At 52.0% G+C, this 24,684-nt stretch overlaps 6 protein-coding genes across 6 annotated transcripts; 2 read left to right on the top strand and 4 right to left on the bottom strand.

Moving 5' to 3' along the window:
- Window positions 1–1,324: 1,324 nt before the first annotated feature.
- Window positions 1,325–2,259, top strand: BBA_03797 (oxidoreductase CipA; the record flags this gene model as incomplete). The annotated part of the gene is made up of 2 exons (XM_008598894.1): window positions 1,325–1,354; window positions 1,408–2,259. 2 exons carry the CDS (start codon window positions 1,325–1,327, stop codon window positions 2,257–2,259), a joined length of 882 nt encoding a protein of 293 aa, XP_008597116.1.
- A 1,481-nt stretch (window positions 2,260–3,740) lies between these two features.
- On the top strand, window positions 3,741–5,117 carry BBA_03796 (uncharacterized protein; the record flags this gene model as incomplete). The annotated part of the gene is made up of 1 exon (XM_008598893.1): window positions 3,741–5,117. One exon carries the CDS (start codon window positions 3,741–3,743, stop codon window positions 5,115–5,117), a length of 1,377 nt encoding a protein of 458 aa, XP_008597115.1.
- Window positions 5,118–5,399: 282 nt separating this feature from the next.
- BBA_03795 (uncharacterized protein) lies at window positions 5,400–5,648 on the bottom strand (the record flags this gene model as incomplete). Its single annotated transcript, XM_008598892.1, has 1 exon — window positions 5,400–5,648. The coding sequence occupies one exon, from the start codon at window positions 5,646–5,648 to the stop codon at window positions 5,400–5,402; it is 249 nt and encodes an 82-aa protein (XP_008597114.1).
- Window positions 5,649–7,585: 1,937 nt separating this feature from the next.
- Window positions 7,586–10,249, bottom strand: BBA_03794 (uncharacterized protein; the record flags this gene model as incomplete). Its single annotated transcript, XM_008598891.1, has 3 exons — window positions 7,586–7,673; window positions 7,728–9,041; window positions 9,096–10,249. 3 exons carry the CDS (start codon window positions 10,247–10,249, stop codon window positions 7,586–7,588), a joined length of 2,556 nt encoding a protein of 851 aa, XP_008597113.1.
- Window positions 10,250–15,050: 4,801 nt separating this feature from the next.
- On the bottom strand, window positions 15,051–16,115 carry BBA_03793 (chitin synthase chaperone-like protein Chs7; the record flags this gene model as incomplete). The annotated part of the gene is made up of 2 exons (XM_008598890.1): window positions 15,051–15,239; window positions 15,303–16,115. The coding sequence occupies 2 exons, from the start codon at window positions 16,113–16,115 to the stop codon at window positions 15,051–15,053; spliced, it is 1,002 nt and encodes a 333-aa protein (XP_008597112.1).
- Window positions 16,116–17,778: 1,663 nt separating this feature from the next.
- BBA_03792 (cyclin-like protein) lies at window positions 17,779–21,479 on the bottom strand (the record flags this gene model as incomplete). Its single annotated transcript, XM_008598889.1, has 6 exons — window positions 17,779–18,977; window positions 19,032–19,320; window positions 19,372–20,271; window positions 20,560–20,783; window positions 21,223–21,293; window positions 21,439–21,479. 6 exons carry the CDS (start codon window positions 21,477–21,479, stop codon window positions 17,779–17,781), a joined length of 2,724 nt encoding a protein of 907 aa, XP_008597111.1.
- Between the last annotated feature and the right edge of the window lie 3,205 nt (window positions 21,480–24,684).

Here is a 24,684-nt window from a genome sequence, read left to right as displayed (position 1 = left end):
TCGCATTTTCATACTTCAATTAGCTCAAGCATCTAATCTGCTAATACATTACGCCAACGAAATAAACTTGACCTTGAGGACCTTCATTGGCCTAACTAGTTGTGCTAATTCTCTAAAAAGAAATTCTCTCCCCAAGGTTCCATGGCGCGCCCCTGCCCCAGCCTCCGCATCTAAGCGACAGTAAATCAGTGGCCCAAGCTGCCAACGTATGACACGGAGACCTTTCCATTCTTCCCAGCATCACTCTGGGTGATGAGGTCGGTCTTCTCAACTCCGGCAGCCGTGACTTGAAACTTCGTTGATCCAGGCGTGAAAACTGCAAAAGAGACCGATCGTCTTGACTCAGAAGCTTGCGCTAACCATTCTAACAACCGATCTATGTAGCAGATTGCGCACGCTTTTTTGCCCGCATGATTTCTAATCCTAGGGGTGGGCTTTGAGATTCGCTGATCCCGCGGAAGAGCTATGTACCAAGATATGCTGATCCCGCGGCAGAGCTATGAGGATTGTTAATCCGGCGAAGAAGAGCTAGAAGATTGATAATCCCACAGGGGCACTGGCCGGTGTGAAATAGCAGATCTTAAAACCGAGCCCCGAAAGTTTAATGCCCATCACGCGTGCCACACTTTACTAAACTCAATCAGGTGGAAAACTTTCGACGCGTACCCGCGGACATGACTGCACCCAAAGACAAGAGAAAATTGAAAGATTCGAAAACTCCGGTTCAATGAAACTTCTTAGTTTAGTAATGAGAATTCATGTGAAAGACTGCGCGTTGTGGCTCGTAAATCCGAGCTGTCTCGCCGTAGGTTTTACCAACACATTAGCAGGGTCATTGCTGCGAAAGGCCATCCCATCGCAAGTAGCCGTATGGCTTCGGCAGCCGAATAAGTTGCTCGATGTAGTCATGTATTTTAATTCCTTTATGGAGTAATTTTGCGGTCAGAGCTGAATTCATGACTGACGGTGTAGTTTACATTAGAAAACAAAGATGATTTAGTAATTGTCATCGTTGACAACGCCTTGGCAGGGCGCCTAGTTATTTCAACACCTTCAAAGGTTATTTTTTTTCACTGACACAGACTCTCCTATTAGGATTTTCGTACCTAGTGTGGCGTTGGTACCATACTTTATACTTCCGTAGTCGAGATTCCTTACTGATTGATAATCAGTGTGGTAGCGTAGACAAGTTCTATAACGCAATGTGAGTGAATGATTTCGTTTACAAAATATATAAACAGATGGCATTGTTCGCTAGAAAAAATGTTCTGTATCATACTCTTATCCCATTCCATACCTATTCCATCTAACTGCCCCTTTTAACATGGCCATCACTCGGGTTGCTCTTGCAGGAGTATGTCTTGCATATCCCGTCCATACTGACCAATTTACTGACCATTCTCCTAGGGAACCGGCAATCTCGGCCCGGCAATTGTCAGGGAACTCTTGAATGCTGACTTTCAAGTCACCGTCCTTGGTCGTTCAGCTTCCAGTCAAGTAGATGTGCGTGCCCAGGTTCAAGTGGTGGATTTCAACTCTCTAGACTCGCTGGTCAACGCGCTAAAGGGACATGATGCATTCGTCAATGTGCTAGGAGTTGGCGTCATTCCTCTGGACATCCATCTCCGTATCGTGGAGGCGGCTCATGCAGCTGGAATTCAGCGGTTCATTCCATCTGAATTTGGTTGCGACACGGCCAACCCCAACACTGCTCGACTCCCGGCCTTCAGTGACAAGATTACTTTGGTCAAGCGACTCGAAGAGCTCTCCAAGAAAGACAGGAACTTTACCTACACTGCAATTATTACTGGGCCATTCCTCGATTGGGGTATCAGGCATGGATTGCTGGTCAACCTCCAAGGGCCCACCACGATTTACGATGGTGGTGACGTCCCTGTGAGTACCAACACTCTCGCGGGTGTAGGCCGTGCGGTGGTTGGGACTCTCAAGCACGCAGAGGAGACCAAGAACCGCCATGTCTATGCGGAAGAGGCCAGGGTGACGCAGAACCAGTTGCTTAATTGGTCTGGGAAGAATGATCAGATTGAGCGAGTTTTTGTCAAAACTGAAGACTTGGAGCGGGAAGGCTTCGAAGCTTTTCATCAGTCCTCGGAGGATTGGAAGGAATACGCTGCCAAGCTCATCAGACGCGCGGTCTTTGGAGGGAATTTTGGAACGGCATTCACCAAAGTGGATAATGAAGTCCTCGGCCTCTCAAAGCTGTCTGAGCCAGACCTTATCCGTCTCGTGAAGGAATAGATTTAGACCTTTTCAGAGTATTGATTCAAATAGCATGTAGTGATAAGATATAACCTCAGGTTCATCAGGGCAACTCTCAAGTTCAATCATTTTGATGACCCGTGGTTTGGACACAGACCGGCTCTTTATGCGATGATGAAGTATCGCTACCAAGATAAATTATGTATTGTTTAGATCTTGAGATCGCAGGGCCTGGCGGCAACCTGGTAAGCTAGTCTGGAAAGAGTTAGCTGTCCATGTGTTGGTCATAGAGAACACCACGCGGTAATGAATGCAAAGTTTATTATTCCTGGTTTCCCTGATTTCTCAAAATGAACAATTTTCCTCTCTCTTCACTGCTTGTCCGCTCTGTTAGGTAGCAATCTTTGAGAATGTGTGGCCTACACCCTGGATGTGGTATTACCCAGTGTGAAGTATGACAGGTCACTGTGGACTAACCGGTCTATTCGTGTGCCACACTTCCACCACTTTGGTGCTTGGCAGCTCTCAAAAGACTCAGCGAAAAGTGCGACATGGCACCGAGACTGGGCTGCGCGCCGCGGCTCAATTCGGAGTCGTGCAAGTTTACTGTTACCAGCAGCGGAAGCACGCGCCTGCGTGGTGGCTTGCTTGGCTTCTCGTCGGCACTTTGTCCAGTGCAAACAACAAGCCACGCCAAGATGGGCTGAAAAACGCTCTGCCTGCGCTAGGCTGGGCAGCACATTAATCCTGTAAGGTTGCTGCAAGAATCCTACATTCCAAACTCGCTCAAATCAAAAGCGTTTTTCGCGAGAGTGTGAAATACAAGAAACGAGAGTGCATATGTGATACTCCGAGATGGCACCGCTACCCGCATCGTCCGCTGTCGCTGCGAGGTCCATGACCAATGGCGTCAGCGACGCTGGCCTTTCGGCCGATCCATTCTTCCAACTCAGGCGACTCTCGGAAACTGGGAGCATCTCAGACAAAATCCTTCGCGGGTTTTTCATCGGCATCGCCATTGGGGTCCCCGTTGCGCTGGCTTGCTGTTGCTGGTACCCGTGTTTCCGTCGCAGTCGCCAACGGCGTCGGGCTAGACGGGAGACGGCGCTCGAAGCTTAAGCTCTAGCACGAGCGCGATCCAACGATATATTTCGCAGTGGGAGCGAGCCGAAGGAGGATGCCGAATATATCTGATCAATCATTCAGAATGGGGACTTGACGCACACTGGCAAGACGGGTGCTATTCTTAGGTTGTATCAGCACAGCCCACCAACGTCTGCCCCTCGTCAAGACAGCGTGGCGCAGCAGCTGCCCGCGGCTTAGTTGGTCTGTTGCGCCACAACAGTCGTCATCTCACATTGCAACGTCCGCATCTTTGCTTGACCACAACGACTCTGCGTTTTACGACCTCACGACCTTTTCATCAGTCTTTTTTCACTCCTATACCCTCTCGCGAAATTCTTCTGCTTTTCATAGACACAACATCAACCGCAAGCCATCGCAGCAGGGATCTATCCGCCATGCTCGACGACAGCCTCCCCACGTTTCGCTTCCAAGCCTCGTCCAACAACCCGCTGCACACGCTCCTCTACTTTACGCACAACGGCTCCGAGCCCTCCGCCGAATACCTGCTGAAGCGGCCCGCCGCGAGCGACGCCAAGAACCAGTACGCGCTGGGCCTGGTCGACGTGCACTATGCCTCGGTCATCTACGGCGAGGTGCTGATCCGGCCGCAGTGGACGCAGCCGTCGCTGTCGGCGGCGGAGCTGCGCGCTCAGGGCGGCGTGTCTACGGTCGTGCCCCTGACGCCCGACGTGCTCCCCGTCTCGCTGTACAACCCGGACCAGACGATACCCCTCAAGCTGCAGAGGAGCAGCTTCAAGACGGACTCGTGGGAGTTTGAGCTGCCTGAGCAGACTTTCAAGCGCCCGAGCGCCTCGCAGATTGACCAGGACGGCGCCTCGGCGGGCATCGCGGAGCTGACGCCGACGGTGCTTTTCCGCTGGAAGAGGGACTCGAGGCTGAGCAAGGACATGACGTGTTATATGACAGGCCGCTGCCTCGGCGGCAAGAAGAGCAAAGAGCCCGATATTACCGTCGCCATGTACCACGCATCAAAGCACGAGAGCACCGTGGTGATATACGAACCCAACATGGCGCGTGTCGAGGTCGAGGACCGCAAGGGGCTCGAGGTGGTGCTGCTACTCAGCGCCGAGGTCATTCGCGACTTGTACCTGATGCCCAAGCAGAACCCCTTTAACACGTCTGGCGCCCCGGTGCCTGTCGGTTCCGCAGAAAGTAGGACTGCGTCCACACCGCCGCCACCGTCATCATCATCAGGGCCGTCGCCGTCATCAGGAGGCAGAGGTCGTCCGCCTGCGCAGCTAGCATACGCATCTGGCGCTCTCGGCGATAGTTCTCCACCACCACCACCGAGCCGACCCCGTCCGGGCTCTTCGTCGTCGTCGCCGGCTGGCCGCGACCCGCAGCAGCAGGCAGCCATTGACGCCGAGACGAAGCGGCTGCAGGCCATGGTTGCTGAGGAGGAGCGCGCCTCGCGGGAGCGCGAACGCCGCGACCAGGAGGAGCAGCGACGCATCCAGGCCATGCTGGCGCGCGAGGACGAGGACCGTCGCCGCCGCGAGCAGGCCGCCATCGACGAGGAGACGGACCGTCTGCGGAAGCAGTACGGTCTGCCGGCGGATACGCCCGCGTTGCCGCCGCGACCAAGCAGCACAGGGCCGTCGGGGCAAAGCAGCTATTTCCAGCCGACGCAGCCGTCGCAGCAGCAGCAGCACGGCCGGGCGTTCAAGTTGGGTAATGCGCTGGGATCGCTGCTGCATGGAAAGGACGACAAGGAACACAAGGTGAACAAGAAGCGCAGCGTACATTTTTAGGATATTTTCATTTCCCTGATACGAGAGCGTACATTTTTATTGTTAGGTTTTTTTAACAAGTGAATTATTATAGTATTATTAAGAGGGTATATCTGTAGTATGCTTCCAAACGTTACTTTCCCTCAACCAAGTGAGCATTATTAAATAAAACTTTTGATGAACCGTTTTCCCAATTCACATGTGTGTGTGTGTGTGTGTGTGCGTGTCCAAACATCATTAGTCGTCAAGAGCATGTTGCCGTGCGAGAACAAAAGGCCCGCCTACTTTCTCCCCATGCCCTTATTACAGCAGGCGAGAGTTGATGTTCATCTTGACGGCCGAGCGCAGGGGATCGTGCTTCTTGCTCTTCTTTTCCTTTTTCGGAGCCGGAGACGCGGCGCGCGATGGGACGGCCGATGTAGCCGTGGACTCGCCGGCGGCGACGAGAGAGTTTTTGCGCGATGAGGCGGCGCTGTTGATGCGGCTGACCTCGCGGCGCTTCTCGGCGGACATGAGGTAGGGAGTAATGTAGACGAGCTCGGCAGAGTACATGTTGAGTGTTGTTGTCTTTTTTTTTCTTCGTTTCTTGTGTTGTAGTGGTTTTTTGAATGAGAAGATGGGCGGGGGTTTCGTTCAAAGTGTAGTGGTGATTTGTGGTTGGGGATATTGATTGTCTGGTGTGTGGATGTGTTGTGTGCGTGTAAGTGGTGATGCTGGTGATGAACGGAATGAAGTAACGAAGGAGGTGAGCAACGGAGCTATATATACAAAACATCAACAAAAGAGGCAACTTTTTTGAAAACTCTGATTTCTGGCGCCCATGACTTCGTACATGAGCCCAAAATCTGAAAAAAAATCTTCTTCACTGGATCAACGCGCTGGGCTAACCAGCCAACTATCCGATCATCACCGTCTTAAGCCGCGAGTACACACCCACAACGTTACGGTGCTCGGGATGGGTGGATCCCGCCAGACCGTTCAAGAAGCAGAAAAAGAATCCACTCTTTTTTTTTTTCCTTTCCTCTTCCTGCATCAAGTGCCTGACAACAAGGAAAACGTGCCTGGCCTAGTAACCTAATTACGCATTAGTTAGTGGGACAAGCAAAAAAAAACTTTTTTTTTAGTCCACTCGGCCGATGGGCCGCTTTGATTCGGAGCCCGGCCCCACCAACATGCAGCTGCACGGGTGGTGGTGCCAGCTCGTCTGGTGACAGCTATAATTAATTGACACACAAACACACTACACAACAAGTTGGTGTTGCCATTCCACTTTATTATGTAAAAACTCGGTGGTCGAGACGAAAACTCGAGGGCCTCGCCAATGCAACAATGTGGTGATTTTGTTGGGCCACGCTGACCAATTTACAGCTTTCGTTGCTGTGCTTCTGGGGCCAAGTTCGTGTTTAAGAGAGGCGGTGTCAGCTGCAGATTGCTACGATTCTGCCGATTTTGCCGATTCGTCCCAGCCAGCCACTTGCTTCCGAGTCCGTCCATCATGATCAACTCATCGTTCCCTCTCGCATCTTCCATATTATTCCCTCCTCCGGCCCGTCGCCACAACTCTTTTCAGGACTACCCGCATTGCATTAGCTAAGAATACAACGTCAACGCCACCCACTCAACCGACGGGCTGCAAGAAAAGAAAACCTTGCTGTCCCTGTCTATTTGGTAAATAATAGTCAAGCCACCGCGGGAACAGCAAGCCAAGGAATGATCTGATCCAGGCTCGATCTCGGGACCTTTTTCTTTTTTTTTTTTTTTTTCAGCCCCTTGTCAACCTGCGGACCAACTACGAAGCAAAGGCTTGCTAGCGTGCAAAACGTGCATGGACACGAATTGCAAGACCCAATTGCAAACGCAAACCAAGTAAAAACAACAGAAGATGGCTTCACTTGCAATCCCTCGTGAACAGCAAACACGTACCAAGTGGATGTCTCTTGCGGGTCCAGCCGGTATGCGCACTGTCGTTAATCATAGCTAAAGTCTTCAATTACAACATAACCTAGTCGTCTCAACTTGTCGTGGCGCCACGCCAGTAAATATAGAAAAAATTCAATGTCGTTTGCCCGCCCGTTGAGACCGAGCGCCGAGCACCGAGCCACGCAAATCAGCTAGGAAAGCCTTCGCACCTCTTGGACGCCGCTGTGGTTCAAGTCTACACTGTCAAAGAAATCTTGTCTGGTTCGGCCAGACTTTCCCATACCAGTCAGTTTTCGCTACCGTAAAAAAACAAAATGAAGAATCAGACAACTGTCGACTTGCTTGCTACCCGCCCCATCCACAGAATCACTCCTACAAAAAAAAGAAAAGAAAAAGAAAAAGAGCTTCCAAGTTTACAAAAGCCCACACATTCCGTCCTGATGACAACTCGCTACGCAAAAATCCACCCATCCTCATGCTCCGTGTAGAATCCAACAGACAGCATAGTTACCATCCTGGAAATTTTCAATATGCCTTTAATCGAGAGGCTGTCGCTCTGGCCTGGAAAGCTATTCCTTTAGCCGCGCGCTGGGCTCCTCGTCACCCCCTGGCAGACGCTCCGACTGCATCGTCCCCCATAGATGCTCCATCTTCTTCCTACAAGCTGTTAGCACCAGCCGTTAGACCAAAAATTAAAAGTCGACAACTCACCAAGTCTCTTCCACGAGCTGGATTTCCTGGCCTCGGCAAAACTTGATGAATCGCCGCATCGTATTCTCCCGCTTAAATGAAACCATCACGTCTCCCCTCGGCTTGTCGTCCTCGAAGCAGATCTGCCGGTCGCTCATCACCAGATAGACACGCAACGCCTTGAGATTCCACGAGATCTTGACCACGTCCTCCAGACGCAGGCTAAAGTCAATCGGCTCCCGATGCACACCCCACCTCACCGGGTCGGTCCCCTCAAGGACCTGGTGCTCAAACATGTTGCGCTCCGCCACCCAGCCCCAGTACTGTGTCACCTTTTCTGAGCTCGTAAACAGCCGCGTCTTTATTTGATAGATGCGGAAGTCGAACTGCGCAATCGGAGCCCTACTCCAAGAGTCCGCGTCCGAAACTTCCCCCGTCTCCAGGCTATCCAAGACTTTGGCCGCCGCCTTTTGTTTCTTGCCAACTGGGCCTTCCTCTACGTCGCCATCAGTTGTACGAGCCTCGTGAATTGACTCAGCCGCCGGGCTTGGCGTGCCGTACGAGCTTGCTTTTCTGCGTTTCCGCGCACGCGGGGCCGAGGGCGTGGCTTCATCCACACTCCCAGTCCTTTTCCGCGGCATCTTGATACCCGAAGGTCGCCCGATACTCTTGAATCCCGATCTCTGCCGTAGTGCGGCGAGTTTGGAATCATTATAAAAGTCGTGAATAGTCTTTGAAAAGTTAAAGCCAGTACCCTGCGCCTCAATCAGCTCGTGTAAGCGCTGACGCAGCCAATCAACGGGCTCAACATCTGTCTTGTAGTCGGCAAGCGCCTCAATCGTCTCGCAGAGACGAAATAAAGTATCATAAGAAGTAATACTGCCCTTTCCTACACTCATAAACCGCTTGCTAAGGAGTTGATACGGGCTGATTGCGCCTTGCTCCAGAAATTTGAGTATTTTGTTTCCACGGTTGACTTGGCGGCCGTACTGGTACTTGACGCTGCCAACAGCTTCGCCCCGTCTGTTGGCTTCCTCGGCTGCTTGATATTTTTCTTCCCACGAGCGTAGGACGGGTTCCACCAAAGTTCGTAGATCGGGCCACTTAGGTTCCCAGTACGGATGGCTAGGTGTAATCTTCTCAACCGGCACTCCTTCAATACACTTGGGATACACATAAAAGCTGCCGTTGTGTCGTAAGATAAGGGTCTCTTTTGTGATGTCGCACGAGCCTGGTGTCGCAAATTCCACCGACCGAAACGTCAAGGGAGTCATTTGTCGCGAGGTCGGGCAGCTAGAGGGTGACGTTTTCGAGCCGTGTGGGTAGCTGGTGGTACTAGAAGCCGTTAGAGAGGTAACGGTGCTAGGTATTGGGGAGTCTCGTTCATACTTCGTAGTCTGATTCACAGGTTTGAAACCAGACACAGATACCGCCGGTGGGCCGCAGTGTGTTGCATACGCTTTGGCAGAGGCCTCCGCTGCCAGTGTTTGCATATCAGCCAGTGTGGTGGTAGTAGATGCTGACTTGAGACTAAGCCCAGACATGCTGAGATTGGCCGTCGAATGCGGCACGATCCGTAGAGGTGCGAGGGCAGATGATCTGCGGTCAAGTATGCTGTTGGGAGACAAAGGCTCCAGTCCTTGGCAGCTTATGCCATTCCACTCACAATTGCCGCACTTTGGAAAAAGACGGCCACCAACAGCAATACAACCCTCAAACGGGCTTTCGCTATTGCTGCAGCCTTGACACTTCTTCTTCTGAGCAGAGCCGGTCGCCTGTATCATGCAAGCTATCCAGCCAGTGCCTTTGCCGTCGGCGAAGCTATAGATGCTAGGTCTTGTGTCATCAAAGAACCGTTGGGCGTTGCGAATCTTGATTGGCTGGAGAACAGCTCGGGATGATATGTTTGTTGTGCGTTCATTTGACAGTCTAGTGTATTCGAGCTTATCAAGTATCGTTCCATCGGAGTCGATAATGGCAACAATTCTATCGTCGTGCTTAGGCGATTCCCTGGGCAGATGTAAATTAGCCAGCGAAGGCAGCTTCTGTTGCCTCTCTGGAGGTCTCTTGTCGTTAAGTTCTGGCAGAGCCCACTGTCGTTCTTGGACGCCATCCTGATTTCTGCGTTGCTTGAACCAGTCGTGCATCTTATCTTGAATCTTTTCTTGTTTCTGGACCAGTTGTTGCTTCTCCATTTCATGTTGAGCGTCGACATTGTTCAAGCGTTGGGCCTCGTGATTATACGTATTATTGACAAGTGCCGCCTGACTTCGGATAGCCATGAGCTCACGGCTTAGTCTTTCCTCTTTCTCTCTCAGTTCACGCGCTTCGGCCTCTAGGTGCCGAATGTGGGTGATTGTTGATGATCTATCGTGATTCCAGCGTTGTGAGGCTTGGGCAAACTGTTCCTGGCGTTGAACGGCATTCTTGCGCCAGAAATCGTCCTCTGCAATGTCCCACATCTCGGCTCGTTGGGACGGCGGCAGAGGTGACATGGAAACTTCCTTAGGGGCTGCGATACTGCTGTCTCTTCTACTTTCCATGGTATTTTGGAAAGTCGAGTATGGTTGAAGCCAGCCAAGCCGGGTTGGCTCCTGGGCGGAGGAGCAGGTACTATAACGGGTCAACACCGCGCCCGCAGTGATAAGCAAACAACCCCTGTACCTCCAAGGCAGGAACGACGACTTACCTGGGTAGTGATAGGAATATATGAAGGGGTCACTAGCATTTAGGCGTGTAGAAGAGTCACTATAATGTTGACTTGGTCTTTGTATAGCCAGGTGGGTGTGAGAAGGGTGGTGATGAAAAGTCGAAGAAACGAAGAGCGAAGCGAATGTTGGTTGGCTGCCTTTTGCCTTATTATTGTTATCGAAGTCACAAGCGTATAGCCTGCTAAAAGCATACAGGTCCGACAAGTGGCGGCGCAGCCTGCTTAAAGCACGTGCCCCATGTATGATGCAGGTCAGCGGGGGCCGTCTGTAGCTAGCCAGCGGTGACGGACGGGGGGCTTGTACTCTTCGAAATATTGTGATTGGGATATAGTGTAGATAATCAAATGTTGACAAACACGGGCTGGGGGAACGGTGGCATAGGGGACACAGAGAGTGAGGGCTTAGGCTGATGGGGGGGGTGTATTTGTGTGTGCGGGATAGACGCCTGCCCAACGCGGCTGAGATGGCGAGGGGTGTGATATCTAGGTGTGACGATGTAGAAAAAAGAAAAATCCACGGTATCAGCAGGCAAGGACAGATAAGAGGGCATAAGAGGAAGAGAGTATTCGTAGAAATGTATCAGACAAAACCGGGGGGGGCAGACAAATTGGACAATACAAACGGCGACCTCGACTCAACCAACAAGAGTGGAGTCGTCCGGAAGCCAGAAGCCGGTCTGTGATGCAAGCCAGCTGGCAAGATAGAGTGCCGCGGAAAAAGGATCAAGTCATTTGATATATTTATTCATTTATTCACTTTCTCACCTCCTAAGTATCTAGTGGCAGCGCACCATCGCACGCACGCGCGCGCAATAAGCATCAGTCCCAGCCAACAGCCGTGGGGGCCAAAGTGGGCTTAGCTGAGCCATAGACGCAGCCGCCGAGGCAAACGGCGTGAATACGGGATTACTCAGTACTATACGTTTTGTCCTTTTTACTAAAATATCATCAAAAGCCTGGTGGCCGATCAAGTCGTGGAGGATTCTGCAACGACCTTCCTCCCTCTGCCAACACTAGAACTACCAACAAAGACACATAAGAAGAAAAAAGTCACACTAGGGCGGGGGGCCGCTGGGTGGGAGGGTCAAAATTTCTCCCTATACACTCTTATTAGCACCTAACTTGCATGCGATGCTATTCGTTACCAGTAATTCGGTATCCAGTAGCAAACCGTGATTATTGCGGATACATGTGGTTGGTGTCACCTTTTTTTGTGACGAAGGAGCGGCCGCAGCAGAGCAAAGGCTGGGACAAGGGGACGAGAAGATAAAAAAAAAAGTTGCCGCCCAGCGAAATGAGCCACGGGCCATCGTGAGCAAACTTCCCACTCTCTCCTTGTTCTCGACCCTTTTCATCATCACTGAGTCGTTGACAATGTCTTCTATCCGACCCTCCACGCCATCCTCTGCAACTTATTGTCCCCCTCGACCCTCAGGGTCGCCCCTATATGAATGGGCTGCGGCGTGAACTCGCGGCTGTGTAGGTTTAGAAATTGTTGCACCCGACGCAGCTCCTCCTTCTCATTAGCCCGAACCTCATATTATTATAGCCTACTCTATACCAGACGCTACAAGGCACCGATAGCCGGCCGCAGCCTCCCCTGCCCTATAAGTCGGACGATCCCGCCTGAGCGCTCGATAATAGCAACCTATTTTATTTACTTGTAACGAGGCTAATACCCAGACGCTACGACTTCGACGCCATGGAAACACACTATGCTTTCTAGAATCGCTGGCTTGTAAATCTCTGATTCACTGCTAGCATGTGTCAAGTTCATAAGAGGCAGCCATTAGTATACATAAATCCCGCAGGATGAAAAAAATAGTGTTGGGTGCCTACCTTGTGCATGCGCCCTATGCAAGCCTCCGCAGAGTCGTCCCCGAAAGGCTGGGGGTGTGCAAGACAGCCAACCCAGACCTCAATAGCTACCAACAAGCCTGGTCGAGCCATTACGTTATCTAGAGGTCGACATCTTGTATATCTTTGTGGCATGCTACGGACAATGTAGGGACTTTTGCTTTTCGCCACTGATTCACAGCCAAAGAAGAGAGAATCGGACAATCTCTTCCGTTTTCCGCTCTTTGTATACGAATATAACAAGCCACCAACACTTGCGCCTATTGTTAAACCAAAAAGGCAACCGAAAAAAGCGGGCAGCCACATCATCGTTGGGCCCAGGCTGCCCAGTGGAGAAAATCTCATGTATACACGTAAGAAGCACAGACGGTTGACGAGGCTTGGCCCCAAACCCAGCCCATCGCCGACGGGTCCTATTTCCGCCTCAAGCAGAGCGCCCGCACCAACGCCGCGTCAACACAAAGGAAAAGTGTGGAACAATTCTTGCTCTCCATCACGGCTTATAGTCTCCCGGACTAGTGACGAAAAGGAAGTCATACCAGGTATGCCCTGTATGCCCTAGGTGTCTTGCTTCGTTGCCCTATTGCAGGGGAAGTGGCCCTTGTCACAAAGTAAAAAGGTCATGGTAGACAAAGGACATGGTAGACGAATACGGCGTCAAAATGTATGGCCCGCCCATCTCATCTGCACGGATCAATGCCTGCACACCCATGATATCTGCACGCGGGGACCTACTCCTTCTGGTCCCCGATGCCTGCTTGCCTGCTTTTGGACTATGCCGTGTGTCAAAAAAAGAAATGTGGTGCTACAGAGGGCTGCCTCATTCTACTTCAAAAAAACATACATCATGTTTTACAACATACAGATATGGTACACAGAAGTTAGTCATAAGAGCGCATAACCTCTGCGCCACGTACTCCCCGGGCAGTTGGCCCTACGCCACGTTGGTCTTGTTGGGCGCCGTGGCCGACGACAATCTTCATGATGAGGGGTAGCGAAAGAGCAAGATCGGCCGGGTCTGGAGCTTGACCTGCCTGCTGTTTCCACTTTTGACATGGGAGGATTTGGTCTTTCCAAGTGCCACCAATACAAGTGACAACTTATTGCAGAGGAGGATGAGGAGCCTGATGTCCGCATAGCCAAGAAACAGCGACTGTGATGCTGCCACGTTCCGCGTGACGAGTTTTTTCTTTATTAGAGTAGCAAGTACTATGAGGTTACACCAGTAAACCGCGAACGTCATGTCGGCAAGTCCTAAAAGGCTGGTAATGGCCTGACACGGTCTTCATCTACTCTGCCACAAGTTGATGTTCCCTTCCGTGCAAAACGGTTGATCAGGAAGTAACGCGTCATCAGAGACTTTACACAATTCTTGGTCTGTGTGTGAGCCTGTGAACCTTCTCCGATTGTCTGCCTGGGGACAGCACCACAAGTCAACACAAGGGCAAGGCACAAAGTAGACCAAGATGCGCACCACGTTGCACTTACGTGATGTGATGTGATGTGATGAATAGGAGGCAAAAGCCCCCTATACACAACAGCACAGGACCATCGCCTTTTCTAATCGGGAAATGGAGAATGATAGTCGGGCGGGGAGGAGGGATCCGCGGCCTGGTCGCCTATACACGATGGCCCTCTTTTCGGCGCGGATGCCTGGCCCCGTGCCTTTTTCGTTTTCCCTGCCAATAATAGACGAATCGTCGGACAGCGGGCGCTTTACAGTACTTATTATCCGTGCAGCAAATAAGAGGCGGATCATGAGCCCCCCTCTCTCTCTCAAAGCGCAGACGCCACGTCTCTGCGCTCGGGGCAGGCAATGTCCCCCTTCGTTCGTAACCGCCAAGCCGCCGCGGGGCTTCATCTGAAGAGATGGGACGAAAAGAATGTCCAGACATTGCGACGACGATCTTTATCATGGCGTTCTACATGGCGACGCGTACTGGGTACAGGACAGTGTGCTCGGACAGCATGCATGCACGCCGAGCCTGGGGAGGCGCCTCGAGGCCGAGCACGATGATCTCGACATAGACTAGACGTAAGAATGGCGCATCTACTCCGTACAACGGCGGTAATGATCTCCCTCTCTTCCCCCCTTTTTCCTTGCCTTCTAGAAAGAAAGTCGCTGTTAAGGTTGGTGGCGCATGTCACCCTGCATAGTCGTCTTTCCTCCCCAGTGCTCGTGTCTCAGTAGGCTACCAGCCCGAAAGAATCTCCTCTCGTGGGGGGCTTCTTTTATATTGACCGTGCTGAAGTACCGACAGTCCGTACGGAGTACTCTGATTGTATTTTTGATTCGAAAGGCGAGGAAGCTTGTTTCACCGCCCTTGTATTGCGACGGATCCCATGATGACATCAACCTTGTCCCGTTACACAAGCGACCAGACTAGGGGATAATATTTATATTGAGAGGCGTATTCGGCTCACTTTAATTTGTGAGCTTTCGTCATCAGCCTACGTATGTTTGTTATCTGAAAAGGAGAATTCACAACCGGTTTTATCCAACTCTTGCTTCGCCATGCCTGCGCCGTGCCAAACCAGCAGTCAGCCAGCCATGCCCTCCATAATTATGAAACGCTTTGTAAAAAGTGAAAATAATGCAAAAAGGAATGCATCCAATGCGCCAGTAGCTTCCCGTTTCTCCAACAGGAAAAAACATACAGATCCGTCAACTCGGGGAGCCGCTCAAAAACACAACCAAAAACACCCATTGCTTAAAGTACCAACCTCTTTCTTCTCTATTCACAAATTCTTGCTTGGAGAGTTATCGGACTCGACCTCTAGTACTTTGCCGAATAGCGTGCTGTGGGCGAGTACGGCATGTCGTAGGCCGTTGTCTGAGCGTAGGGATCGTCCATGTACATTGTAGCACGGCGATCCTCCTCAGGAAGTAACTCCTTGACCTCCCAGTTGTTCATACGAGTGCCCACGGAAAATTCGAGGTCCTCCTTTGTGATGGAGTCCCAGTACTGCGATGTTTTGTTAGCGATTAAGCAGCTTCTCTTTTGCTGTGTCGTCATGGGAAAACATACCTTGTAGACCATCATTACGCCGAGCAGGTTGCAGACAGTGGCAAAGAAAAGCCCGTCAAGATAGTGGCTGATTGCGCGGCACAGTTTTGCGGAAAAGGCGTACAGCATGACTTGGCCGATGACAAAGAAGAAGACACCAAAGGCAATGTCACCGAGCGGCCAGCGATCCTGCAGGGTGCGCGTGACGAGGAGCACCTGCATGACGACGTAGACAAACAGCTGGATGGCGTTGAGCAGGTACAGGACGACAAACAGGCCGACCGTGCTGGTGGGCGAGAGGCCGGCCCAGCCTTTGAAGGTGCCGATGGCGACAAGAAAGGTAATAGCAAACGCAACGAGCGAGCACATGCGTAGCAGCCACACCGAGAGCGGCGTGCCGTCCTCATACAGCTGGAATCCGACGAAGCCGTTGATGAGCAGACACGTGACGAGTGCGCTCGTCAGGCCGCCCTGCACGGCGACAAAGTACGGGTAAGGGCCGGACCCGGGCGGCACGACACCGGCGTCAACAACGAGCGAGAAGAACGACAGCAGCATGTAGAGATAAAAAAAGGTCAAGATCTCGCGACGTCCGACGGCGGTGAACTTGGAGCGGACGTGCAAGATCATGACGACCGTCATGAAAAGCGCAAAGATGTGCGTGGCTGAGGCGGCGCCCTCGAAGATGATGGTGTTGGCCAGCTCGATGTTGCGCGCGTAGCATGAGGGCTCGATTCCGACGTGGCCGACGCCGGCGAGCCGTGGACCGACCGAGGCGCACAGCGGCAGCGGCGCATTCTCGCAGATCCAGGTGAAGTCGCCAAAGCCCGACATGGTGGGCGGTTTGTCGGAGGCGCCGTGACAATTCGAGTTTCTGTCGTCGGCAATTCGGAAAGAGGCGTATCAGGAAGAGTGATCGATTGGCTTTGGTAGCGTCTGCTTCGAATTGTCTGGCAGGAAGTGTCGTCGGCAAAGTGTACTGGTGGGCTGGCAGGGAAGACGAAGTCGTCGTGCCCAAGACGAGTAGCAGTACTCTCGAGTCTTCTGGTTTCTATCTGCTCTGCTTTGCGACGAAATGCAGACAACGGTAGTCGGAGACTTCGGGGTCCGAATCGTCTGGAAACAGGGGAACGGGGCAAATGGAAACAAATGCTGCTGAAAGAAGAAGAATCGGTACAGTAAGCGAGCGGCTATTTCGAGATTGGAAATCGTCTTGCGGTCAAAAGGGGCGGCTAGACTCCTTTTACCCTTACGTGTGCGGTTTATTCTCCGTTGTGGTGTTTTTTTGGGCACCTTCACAACTTGAGGCCATTCAAGGGGGTCGGGTTTCGAAATCTAGATGAGCGACGAGCAAGTGCAAAGGGAAAATATGGGTCTTCTTAAGCGTGAGCGGTTGCCATGGTGGCCGCGATACCCTACAGGTCCCTGTGATGAAAGTCAAAGTTCTCTGCCGCGCTGCTTTCCGTCAGCTGCAGATATTCTTGCAAGACTCTAACCATGAGCTGGGAATTGTTTGAGACTTGGTTATGCTTACCTGGGAATCAATCATGTTGTTGCTCGTAGAGATAGAAGGTCATGAGACAGTCACACAGTAGGTACTAATTCTATCGTGGCCCACTGCTTTGGCCAACCAGCAGAATACACCTTTTCTTTCTGTTGGCACATTTCTGGAGTCACCGCGTGGCTTGAAACAATGTTCGTACCATGCATGGCTCCGAATCGTTGTCGACATAATCCACCATCCTCAGCACGGCTCCTCCAGTGTGATTTGATACGAGGCCAAGAGGCCAAGCTACTGATATTAAGCCCTCTCTGCCTGCTCGTATCCGCCCTGGCCGCACGGCTACGTCACAGGTACTCCACTGTCCACGCTGACACCTTTATTCGCGTCCACATGAAACAATTTTCAGATTATAAGATATGAATAACTTGTGCTGGTATCAATACATCTATTGGTTCTTGTGTGTTGAGCACCTGGCCTCTTGCTCCTCATCATCGCCAAACCCTTGCATCGCTGTTGCGGCTGGATCACAGGCCAAGCAAAGACGTGCGGCTGTGATATTTCTACTACGTCCAATTATTCACTCCCTATGCCACACGTATAAAAAGAGTACAATCAAGCAATAACAAATTCTCCAGCGACCAGTATATGCCACATGTAACGGCCTGCTGGTCATGTCTGTAGCCAGTCTCTTCGTCAATAATCACGCCTTTGTGCGTACTGCTACCATGTCTTTACCAACGCCAGTAGCTAATGCTATCCCATGCCATGCAATGCAACTTCTAAAAACAATGCTGCAATAAATCCTTACGCCGAAACCTTGAGAAGCTAGATAGAAAAGAGCAAAAAAAAAAAAAAAAGAAAAGGAAACATGTGATATTTTGTACAATGCAAAGACTGCTTTTCGTAAACAGTCTCACCATGAATGTTGAGAAATAAGAAGAAAACGTCGGGTATGCATCATCTCGATGCTGAGAACGGAAGCGCAGGCCACATCTAGGGGTACACGCCCTGATGCCGGCTCTGTGGCAGCAGCTGTTGCTGCTGTTGTCTGTTGTACATGACGAATTCGGGCACCACACCGGTGCGCACGTCGTTGCGTCGCCCCAGAGGCTGATAGTGAATCTGATTGGGGTGGATTGGTACAGACAGATGGTACTGGTCCAGAGATGTCGATGCGGGATGCAGGAGTCTGTTGACGTGTCGGATAGGCTTGTAAGGGCTCGAGCGCTGCTGCAGGTAAATGCTAGGCGAGTTGGCCAAAGGCGTCAGTGCAAGAGGTGTATGCATGGCTGATCCCGCTCCGTAGGCCTCCGCCATGGGCGATGATGTGTATTGCACCAGGTGGCCAGGACTGCGACGCTTGCTGGGTGTCCCTAGGTTGACAGGAGGATGGACAGCCGTCGCTGAAGCAGGATAGACAGCTGACATCGTCGATGCCGGCATCATCTGCTGCTGATGCTGAGGCTGAGATTGCTGTTGGGCCAAGGCACCACTGGGCGGTTGCTGATATACCGATGACATGGCACGGACACCAAGCTGGAGCGGTGGAAGAGGCATGTTGGAGTTTGGAGTATAAATCTGACCGGCTGGCTGGTACGATGTTGCGACTGGCTGGGCTTGGCTCGTCACGACGCTGAGCTGCGGAATGGGAGGTCGTCCCTCTACAGAACCAGTAGGACGGACACCGTTACCGGGAACGATGCCAGGGGCCATCTGCGGGGGCATCTGCCTCTTGGCGGGGTGGTCGGCAGCATCATATTCGAGGCTTCTCTTGCGCGAAGTAGCAAGGCGAACAGGCTTCGATGCGAGCGGCGAGACGGCGTTTGCCTGGTAAGTGTGCCAATCCTGCGAGTGACTTGAAGTAGGAGAGAACGTCTTGGTGTGGGTGGGAGTGTAGGGTGGTAAATCAGGCAGCATGGGTAGCATGCTGGCCTTGGGTGACAATGTCGGGGACTGTAACATGCCTACATTGGCAGCCATGTGCAGAGGCGAGGCAGGTTGACGAAGGGCGCGGTCATAGTACTCGTGAAAGCAGCCAAGCTTGGTCAGCCACGTATCCCATTCCTCCTTGGAAGCCAGCAAGTTGTATCGCATGTTACTGAGAAATTCAACTTCCATGACGTGAATCTCCTGGACGGCAAAGCAGGATACCTCAGCCCAAGTCTTGTTGGTATAGGTATTATCATCAAGGACTAAAGGCAAGTCAGCTTTTATCACTAGTGGCCAGTGTGCGCTGGGGTACTTACACTTGTTACCCAGCATGAGAGCGACAGTCAGCAGTCGATATTCGCTACCGGCCCGGCCTTTAATCTGCGGGGTTGACATCTTCAAACGATAGATGAAGAGGAGCGCGAGCAAGATGACATTCTGTGTCACCTGCGTTGTGGAGAGTACATTCAGAGTCCATTTTCGAAACTGGTCGTACGGTTTGGCCAAGGAGGGCAGTCGAGGCAGTGTGGCAGCGGCGGGAATCGATCGGATAGATTCGGCTTTCTTCAGGTCATCCATTGACTGGAACCAAAATAAACACGTCATCTGAACAGTGTTAGCAAGTACAACAAGCAATAGCAGGCTAGAGAAATTTACCTGAGCGGCAAAGTCTGCCAGATTTCCTCCAGCTGGGCTAATACATTTTGGTATTTGGAGGCTGTGAAAGATGAGTGTATCCGAGTTTCGTCTGGAGCGACTTTCTTGGGTTGGCATCGTGGTATCGGAAGAAGGTGTAGGCGGACGCGCCAAGTAGCGAGAATCCCTAGGCGGCTGCTGAGATCTGGTGGGAACGTCGTGTCGGAGGGCGTGCTGAGGCTGTGACAAAGACTGTTGGTGCACTGGCTGCTGGCCGGGCTGAGACGGGTAGCGTAGATATTGGAGACTTCGGGGGTCTGCTGCCATGGCCTTGGGTCTGCTTGGTTGGGCAACGGCAGCAGGATAATTGTGTGCAGCATGGTCATAGGCGGCGTAGGAGGATTGGTATGTGGCACTCATGTTGGCCGCTAGAGGTCGAGAGCGGACACGAGATGCCAGAGGGCCGTGGCCAGAGGATGCTGTATTCAAGTCGAAGGAGGCGGTTGAGTGAGCATATGAGCAGGGGCCGAGCTCGTGAGCAGAGGTGAGAGTGGGAAAAGGATGATGTGAAGAAGTGGTCAATAGTTGAGCAGGCATGGAGGGACAGGCCAGGAAAGAGGCGAGAGCCGTGGTGAGGTCGCCGTGGGCGAAATCGCGGGCGACTGGCGAGCGTTTTGCGAGTTGGTCAGAATCGTGCCCGTTTGCTTCTTTCGGCTGGGAGGAGTGAAGCCAATGGCAGGCGGCAAGGAAGTCGATGATGAGCAGCTGCCAGGGAACGGGTGCGTTGCAAACGTCGAGTGTAAGTGAAGACGAAGTCAAGCGTTTGTCGGGAGAGAGGCGGATGTTGGAGGGAGCAGGAGAGGCGGACTGAGGAAAGGCGGTCGTGAAATCAGCATGCGGCAAGGCATCGAGGTGGGCAATCTGTTTATTAAGGCGGGCTCGAGCGAAGAGTGTGTTGCCAGTGTCTGCGGGAGAGGGCTGATGGTGGGGGAACGGGATACGAAGAGAAAGAAAAGAAGGGAAGAAGACAAGGGCAGACAGATGGTTGCTTGGAGGGGAGCGACGACAAGTCAAGTGCAAGTGGGCAAGGCCATGACGAGTGGGAGCATGGGAGCGGTCGAAAATGGAGCAGAATGGCACAAAGTGGTAATAAGAACAGAGCAGGGTTCAAGTGTGGTTTTTTTGTCAAGGTGGTGAATGATGACGGACCCAAGGAAGGACGACAGTGCCGCGAAAGGACTGGCCCGGGGTGGGCTGCTCCAAGAGGCTTCGGTCGCGAAGCTGGCTGGTGAGGATTGGAGCATTGGCAGAGAGTTTGAGGAGGGTCTCGGAGGAGCCATGGAAGATGGGCAAGGTTGAGGAGGCGATGTGGTTGGCCAAGTTGGAGGGCGGGTGGGGGGAGTGTATTTGGAGTATTTGGGGGTGTGATTTTGCTGGTACTACAAGTGATTATGAATAATTCGTTGGATCAATCAGATGGTTTTGGGTAGTTTTGGGGGGTGCGCGACTAATTACGGTGGGTGAAGTGCCTGCAAAGCCACCATGGCAGGTACCGACTGAATGGCTGGCTGGCTCTTGCTGTTTCTCTGCACAGATGCAGCCAGACACGCTTTCTGTATTTCTTTATCTCTGTATATATTTGCATTCAATGGATCGAGTCAAATGCACACCGATCACATGGATGCACAAAGAAGTTGGATAACCATCCGTATGTTTTAATATTTGATTTTCTTTTAGGCTCTCCAACATGCCCTCTCTGTTTATTGAGCAGCGCCATGCAAAGACCAGTGGGTGCCAGTTGCAGTGGTCTCGGCGCCCCTGTGCCACCACCCAGTCCACTAAAACGTTAGTACTTTGCCGCTAACAAAGGACCACCCATGAGTCTATGACCGTGCTGCGGGCGCTGAATGACAAGGGTGCGGTAGCAGAAGCGGTTCAGCTCGCTCGAAGCAATTAATATGATAAATTCAAAGTCAAATAGGTGAGCCCTGTATCTCCCTTCCCTTGGACGAGTGCTGGTAGTCATGACAAGATGCACAAGCAAAACCAGTGCAGAATTATCCACGACCGACATCATCAAAAGCTCACGTCATCGCCATGGCCATGGCCATGGCCAGCGCCATCACCATCGTTGCTATCGACCTCTATTTGTTTCGCCATCTCGCTCGTCTTCATATCTTCGGCCCTCCAGACATTTATCCCCTTTACTCTTCCCACGCCTTGGACCGACGCCCCAAAACCCCAAAACACCATGCCCTTTGCAGCTGCGACTTTTCCAATCACGATTAGCGCCTGCACCTGCGCCTGGCTCCAGTGCGCTGCGACAAGACACAGGAAAGGGAGCGGCCCCGTTTACGAGCCTGCCTTTGCCACGCCGCCTTGTCACTGGTCAGTCGTCGCCTCGAACCACCCCATGCTTCCCATTCTTGGGGCCCCCCCTTGTTGGATTACTTTTTCTTTTCTTTACAATCTTAGTTATCCATTGCTGTTTGTTCCCTCTTTGGCACATTATTCCATTTTTTTTTTTTCAACTTGCACGTCCTGTTACAAGTATCAAGCTTGACCGCCGCTCACTAGCCGACTGGTGACACACCCTCATAACACGGCAAAAAAGGGAGCCACCCGACCACTACCACATAAATAAGAATCATGATTGATTCGTGCCATAGCCCCGAGCCTCTGATCCATGCCATGTACAAAATATGTACACAAGTACCCAGCTGTGGCTCTCTACGAATACATAGATGCCAGTCTGCCTGCGCTAGCCACCCTTCCGTCAGGGTACCCGTACCAGTACATTGACCCAACTTACCGTTTCTTCCGGCATGGCGCAAGCCAAGTCGGCCAATTGTCACCTATCATTATTACTTTGAGCTCAAAACTGAATACAGATGGATATGCAAGCAGAAGAGCACGCAAGCTCCACCGTTCTGGCCCGTCCGTCCTCACCACAATCACCACAAACTACCCAACGGTACATGCCTCATCAACACTATCCGTACGGAGTAGGGAGCACACAGACGTTCATCCAGCTCTGACAGTACAGTACCACACCTTTGACAAAATGCACATTGCCTCACCAAACTGGTGCTTGTGCTTTGTCGCAAACTGCATCCTCCTTGCCTCCTCATCAGACACTGCCGGCGCGACACAGTCTCCAAGTACGCCTTGAGCGGCTCCAATACACTGCGCAGCCTACTACAGAGCGACGGCAATCTCGAAGTACCTTGTCCAGCATTATCCCCGCCCTGAGATACCTCGCCAAAGGTAGCCGGATCCGCCTTTTAATTATTAGACTGGAACTTTCCAGTAAATAGCTACAAGCATGCTTCGCGCCAACGACGCCCCAGTCCAGAGCTTTTCGACAAGGCCGAAACCACAGCCATCACCATTTATTGTGCGAGAATGCGCCCCATGAGTAGACGCTTCGTATTACGTGACGTGTTGGGTGATTACGAAAAATCCTTGACGAAGAATGTTCTAGCCTCCTAGTTCTTCAACAAAGCCATGTTGAAGAGTATATGTAGCCTTTTGCCTCTGCCATACTCCGATCCATACACGGCCGATAATCACCAATAGTACTTTGGAAGGCTGGCTGCCTATTGATGCTGTGGAGCCAGTCCCGTATCGATACCGTTGTCAGGCCCTTTCAGACTCACACGCGGACACGCAGCAAGTGCCCCGGGAATCCTGCAGTCTCTCTGAACAAAGGGACGGGTGTGGTGCGGCGGTATGGGACGCGTAGGCCACTCTAGGCTCATGCCTATTCCTGGCTTGGCTCTTGCTGAGGAGTGAGTCCTGCACCGAGAGCCCAGCGACCTTCAGGCCGCGCCTCGTGCCTTTGCGCATGTTTTTTCGCCCTCAGGACAAGGTAGTGTGCAGGAAGAACGTTTTGTGACGAGCCGACGTGCCCAGCTGACACGGCTTCTGTGCCCTGTGGCGGGATGGGTACATGGTTGCGTGGGTTGGTGGGCTGGTGCTATTTCTTAGGTACCTACGGATTAGTTAGCGCCTGTTTCTGAGGGGCAAGCGGGCGCGGCATCCCAATGGCGCAGCAGGCGGTCGCTTCATTGAGTAGCAGCCTGACCAGTAATAAGAACTTGGCAAAGCCAAGTGAGCTGGCTTATCCGAGGCACGGCTGTAAGTCGTCATCGTTATTAATTACTATAATATCATCGAGGCGCTGGCTAAGGATGGACAAGATGCAACTGTCTGACTGCAGCAGAGCCAGAATACATTGTGGCCTTGTGCCCGGGTCATACTGTCGCGTCATGGGTTTGCTCCCAGCCATGAGAATTGATACAGTTTGACAGGGAACAAAGCGTCATCAACAAGAGGAAAACAAGAGAGCATTTGTGTAGCACAAGGTGTCGCCGCGCGGCTTCATAGTACTGCTGACAACGAGTCAAAGCCTCTCAACAAGCCGCAGCCGTGATCGCTCCAGCCAGCATGCAGAGTGGGTGGCATAACACTTTTCAAACTGGCGAGCGGGTTGGAATCGTCTAGGGCCAGACTCGTGAGATCCTCAAGCTCCAAGTTACTCCGTATTTGATAATTATATCAGCCCAGCAAACAACCAGTGAGAGAGCCCGAGGTTGAGGAAGTCTCGAGGCGACACCAGCAGTACTTATTCAGGATGCATGCAACCCTTGGTCAGGGCCAGGCGGAAAAGAGAAGGCGGGACGCCACTACTATGCATGACCCCTGTCTGAGGTAAGTGCATCTACTTGCTTGGATACTGATAGTCGGCAGTGACGATTGGTGCTCCGTACACCGGGAACGAGAAAAAGCGACTGCAAGCAAAAACACCTCATGCTTGATTGGGCAATACTGCCTGTCCATCAAAAGAATATCAAGTCATTCCAATGAAAGATGGACAAAGGGCATCTTGGGCGGGTGGGCGATATTGGGCTTGCACAACCTCTGTAGGTCTCTGCGCTAACTAACATGGCTGGATTTGGTTGTATCAACTTGTGACGGCGGGGTGTGCCATTTGTTCATGAGCCGATGGATGGCTGGCTCGAGTATTTGAACCCAGTTTTTATTCACGTCTCTCCCGTGACTACGTATCCGTATCTTCTTTCCCCCCTGTTGGCCTTTCTTTGGTGGCTGTTTTTGGCGTAAATAAGTAATAACTAGCAGTGTTGCACGATAACTCATCACTGCTTATCCGTTTGTAGTGGATCAATACTTATAGCTCGCTCAGGTTACAAGCACGAAATGGCATGAGAGACTCTCACCAACGCTAGCAAAAAGAACTGGGGAAAAATTGCACGGCTGGGAAGAGAAAAAAAAAAAAGGGGGACACCAGTGACCAGTGCAACAAATGAGTGA

This window comes from Beauveria bassiana (assembly GCF_000280675.1).
Source record: "Beauveria bassiana ARSEF 2860 unplaced genomic scaffold BBA_S00008, whole genome shotgun sequence".
NCBI lineage: Eukaryota > Fungi > Ascomycota > Sordariomycetes > Hypocreales > Cordycipitaceae > Beauveria > Beauveria bassiana.
The sequence above is the reverse complement of the archived record's forward strand: the minus strand, read 5'-3'. Positions and strand labels throughout refer to the sequence as shown.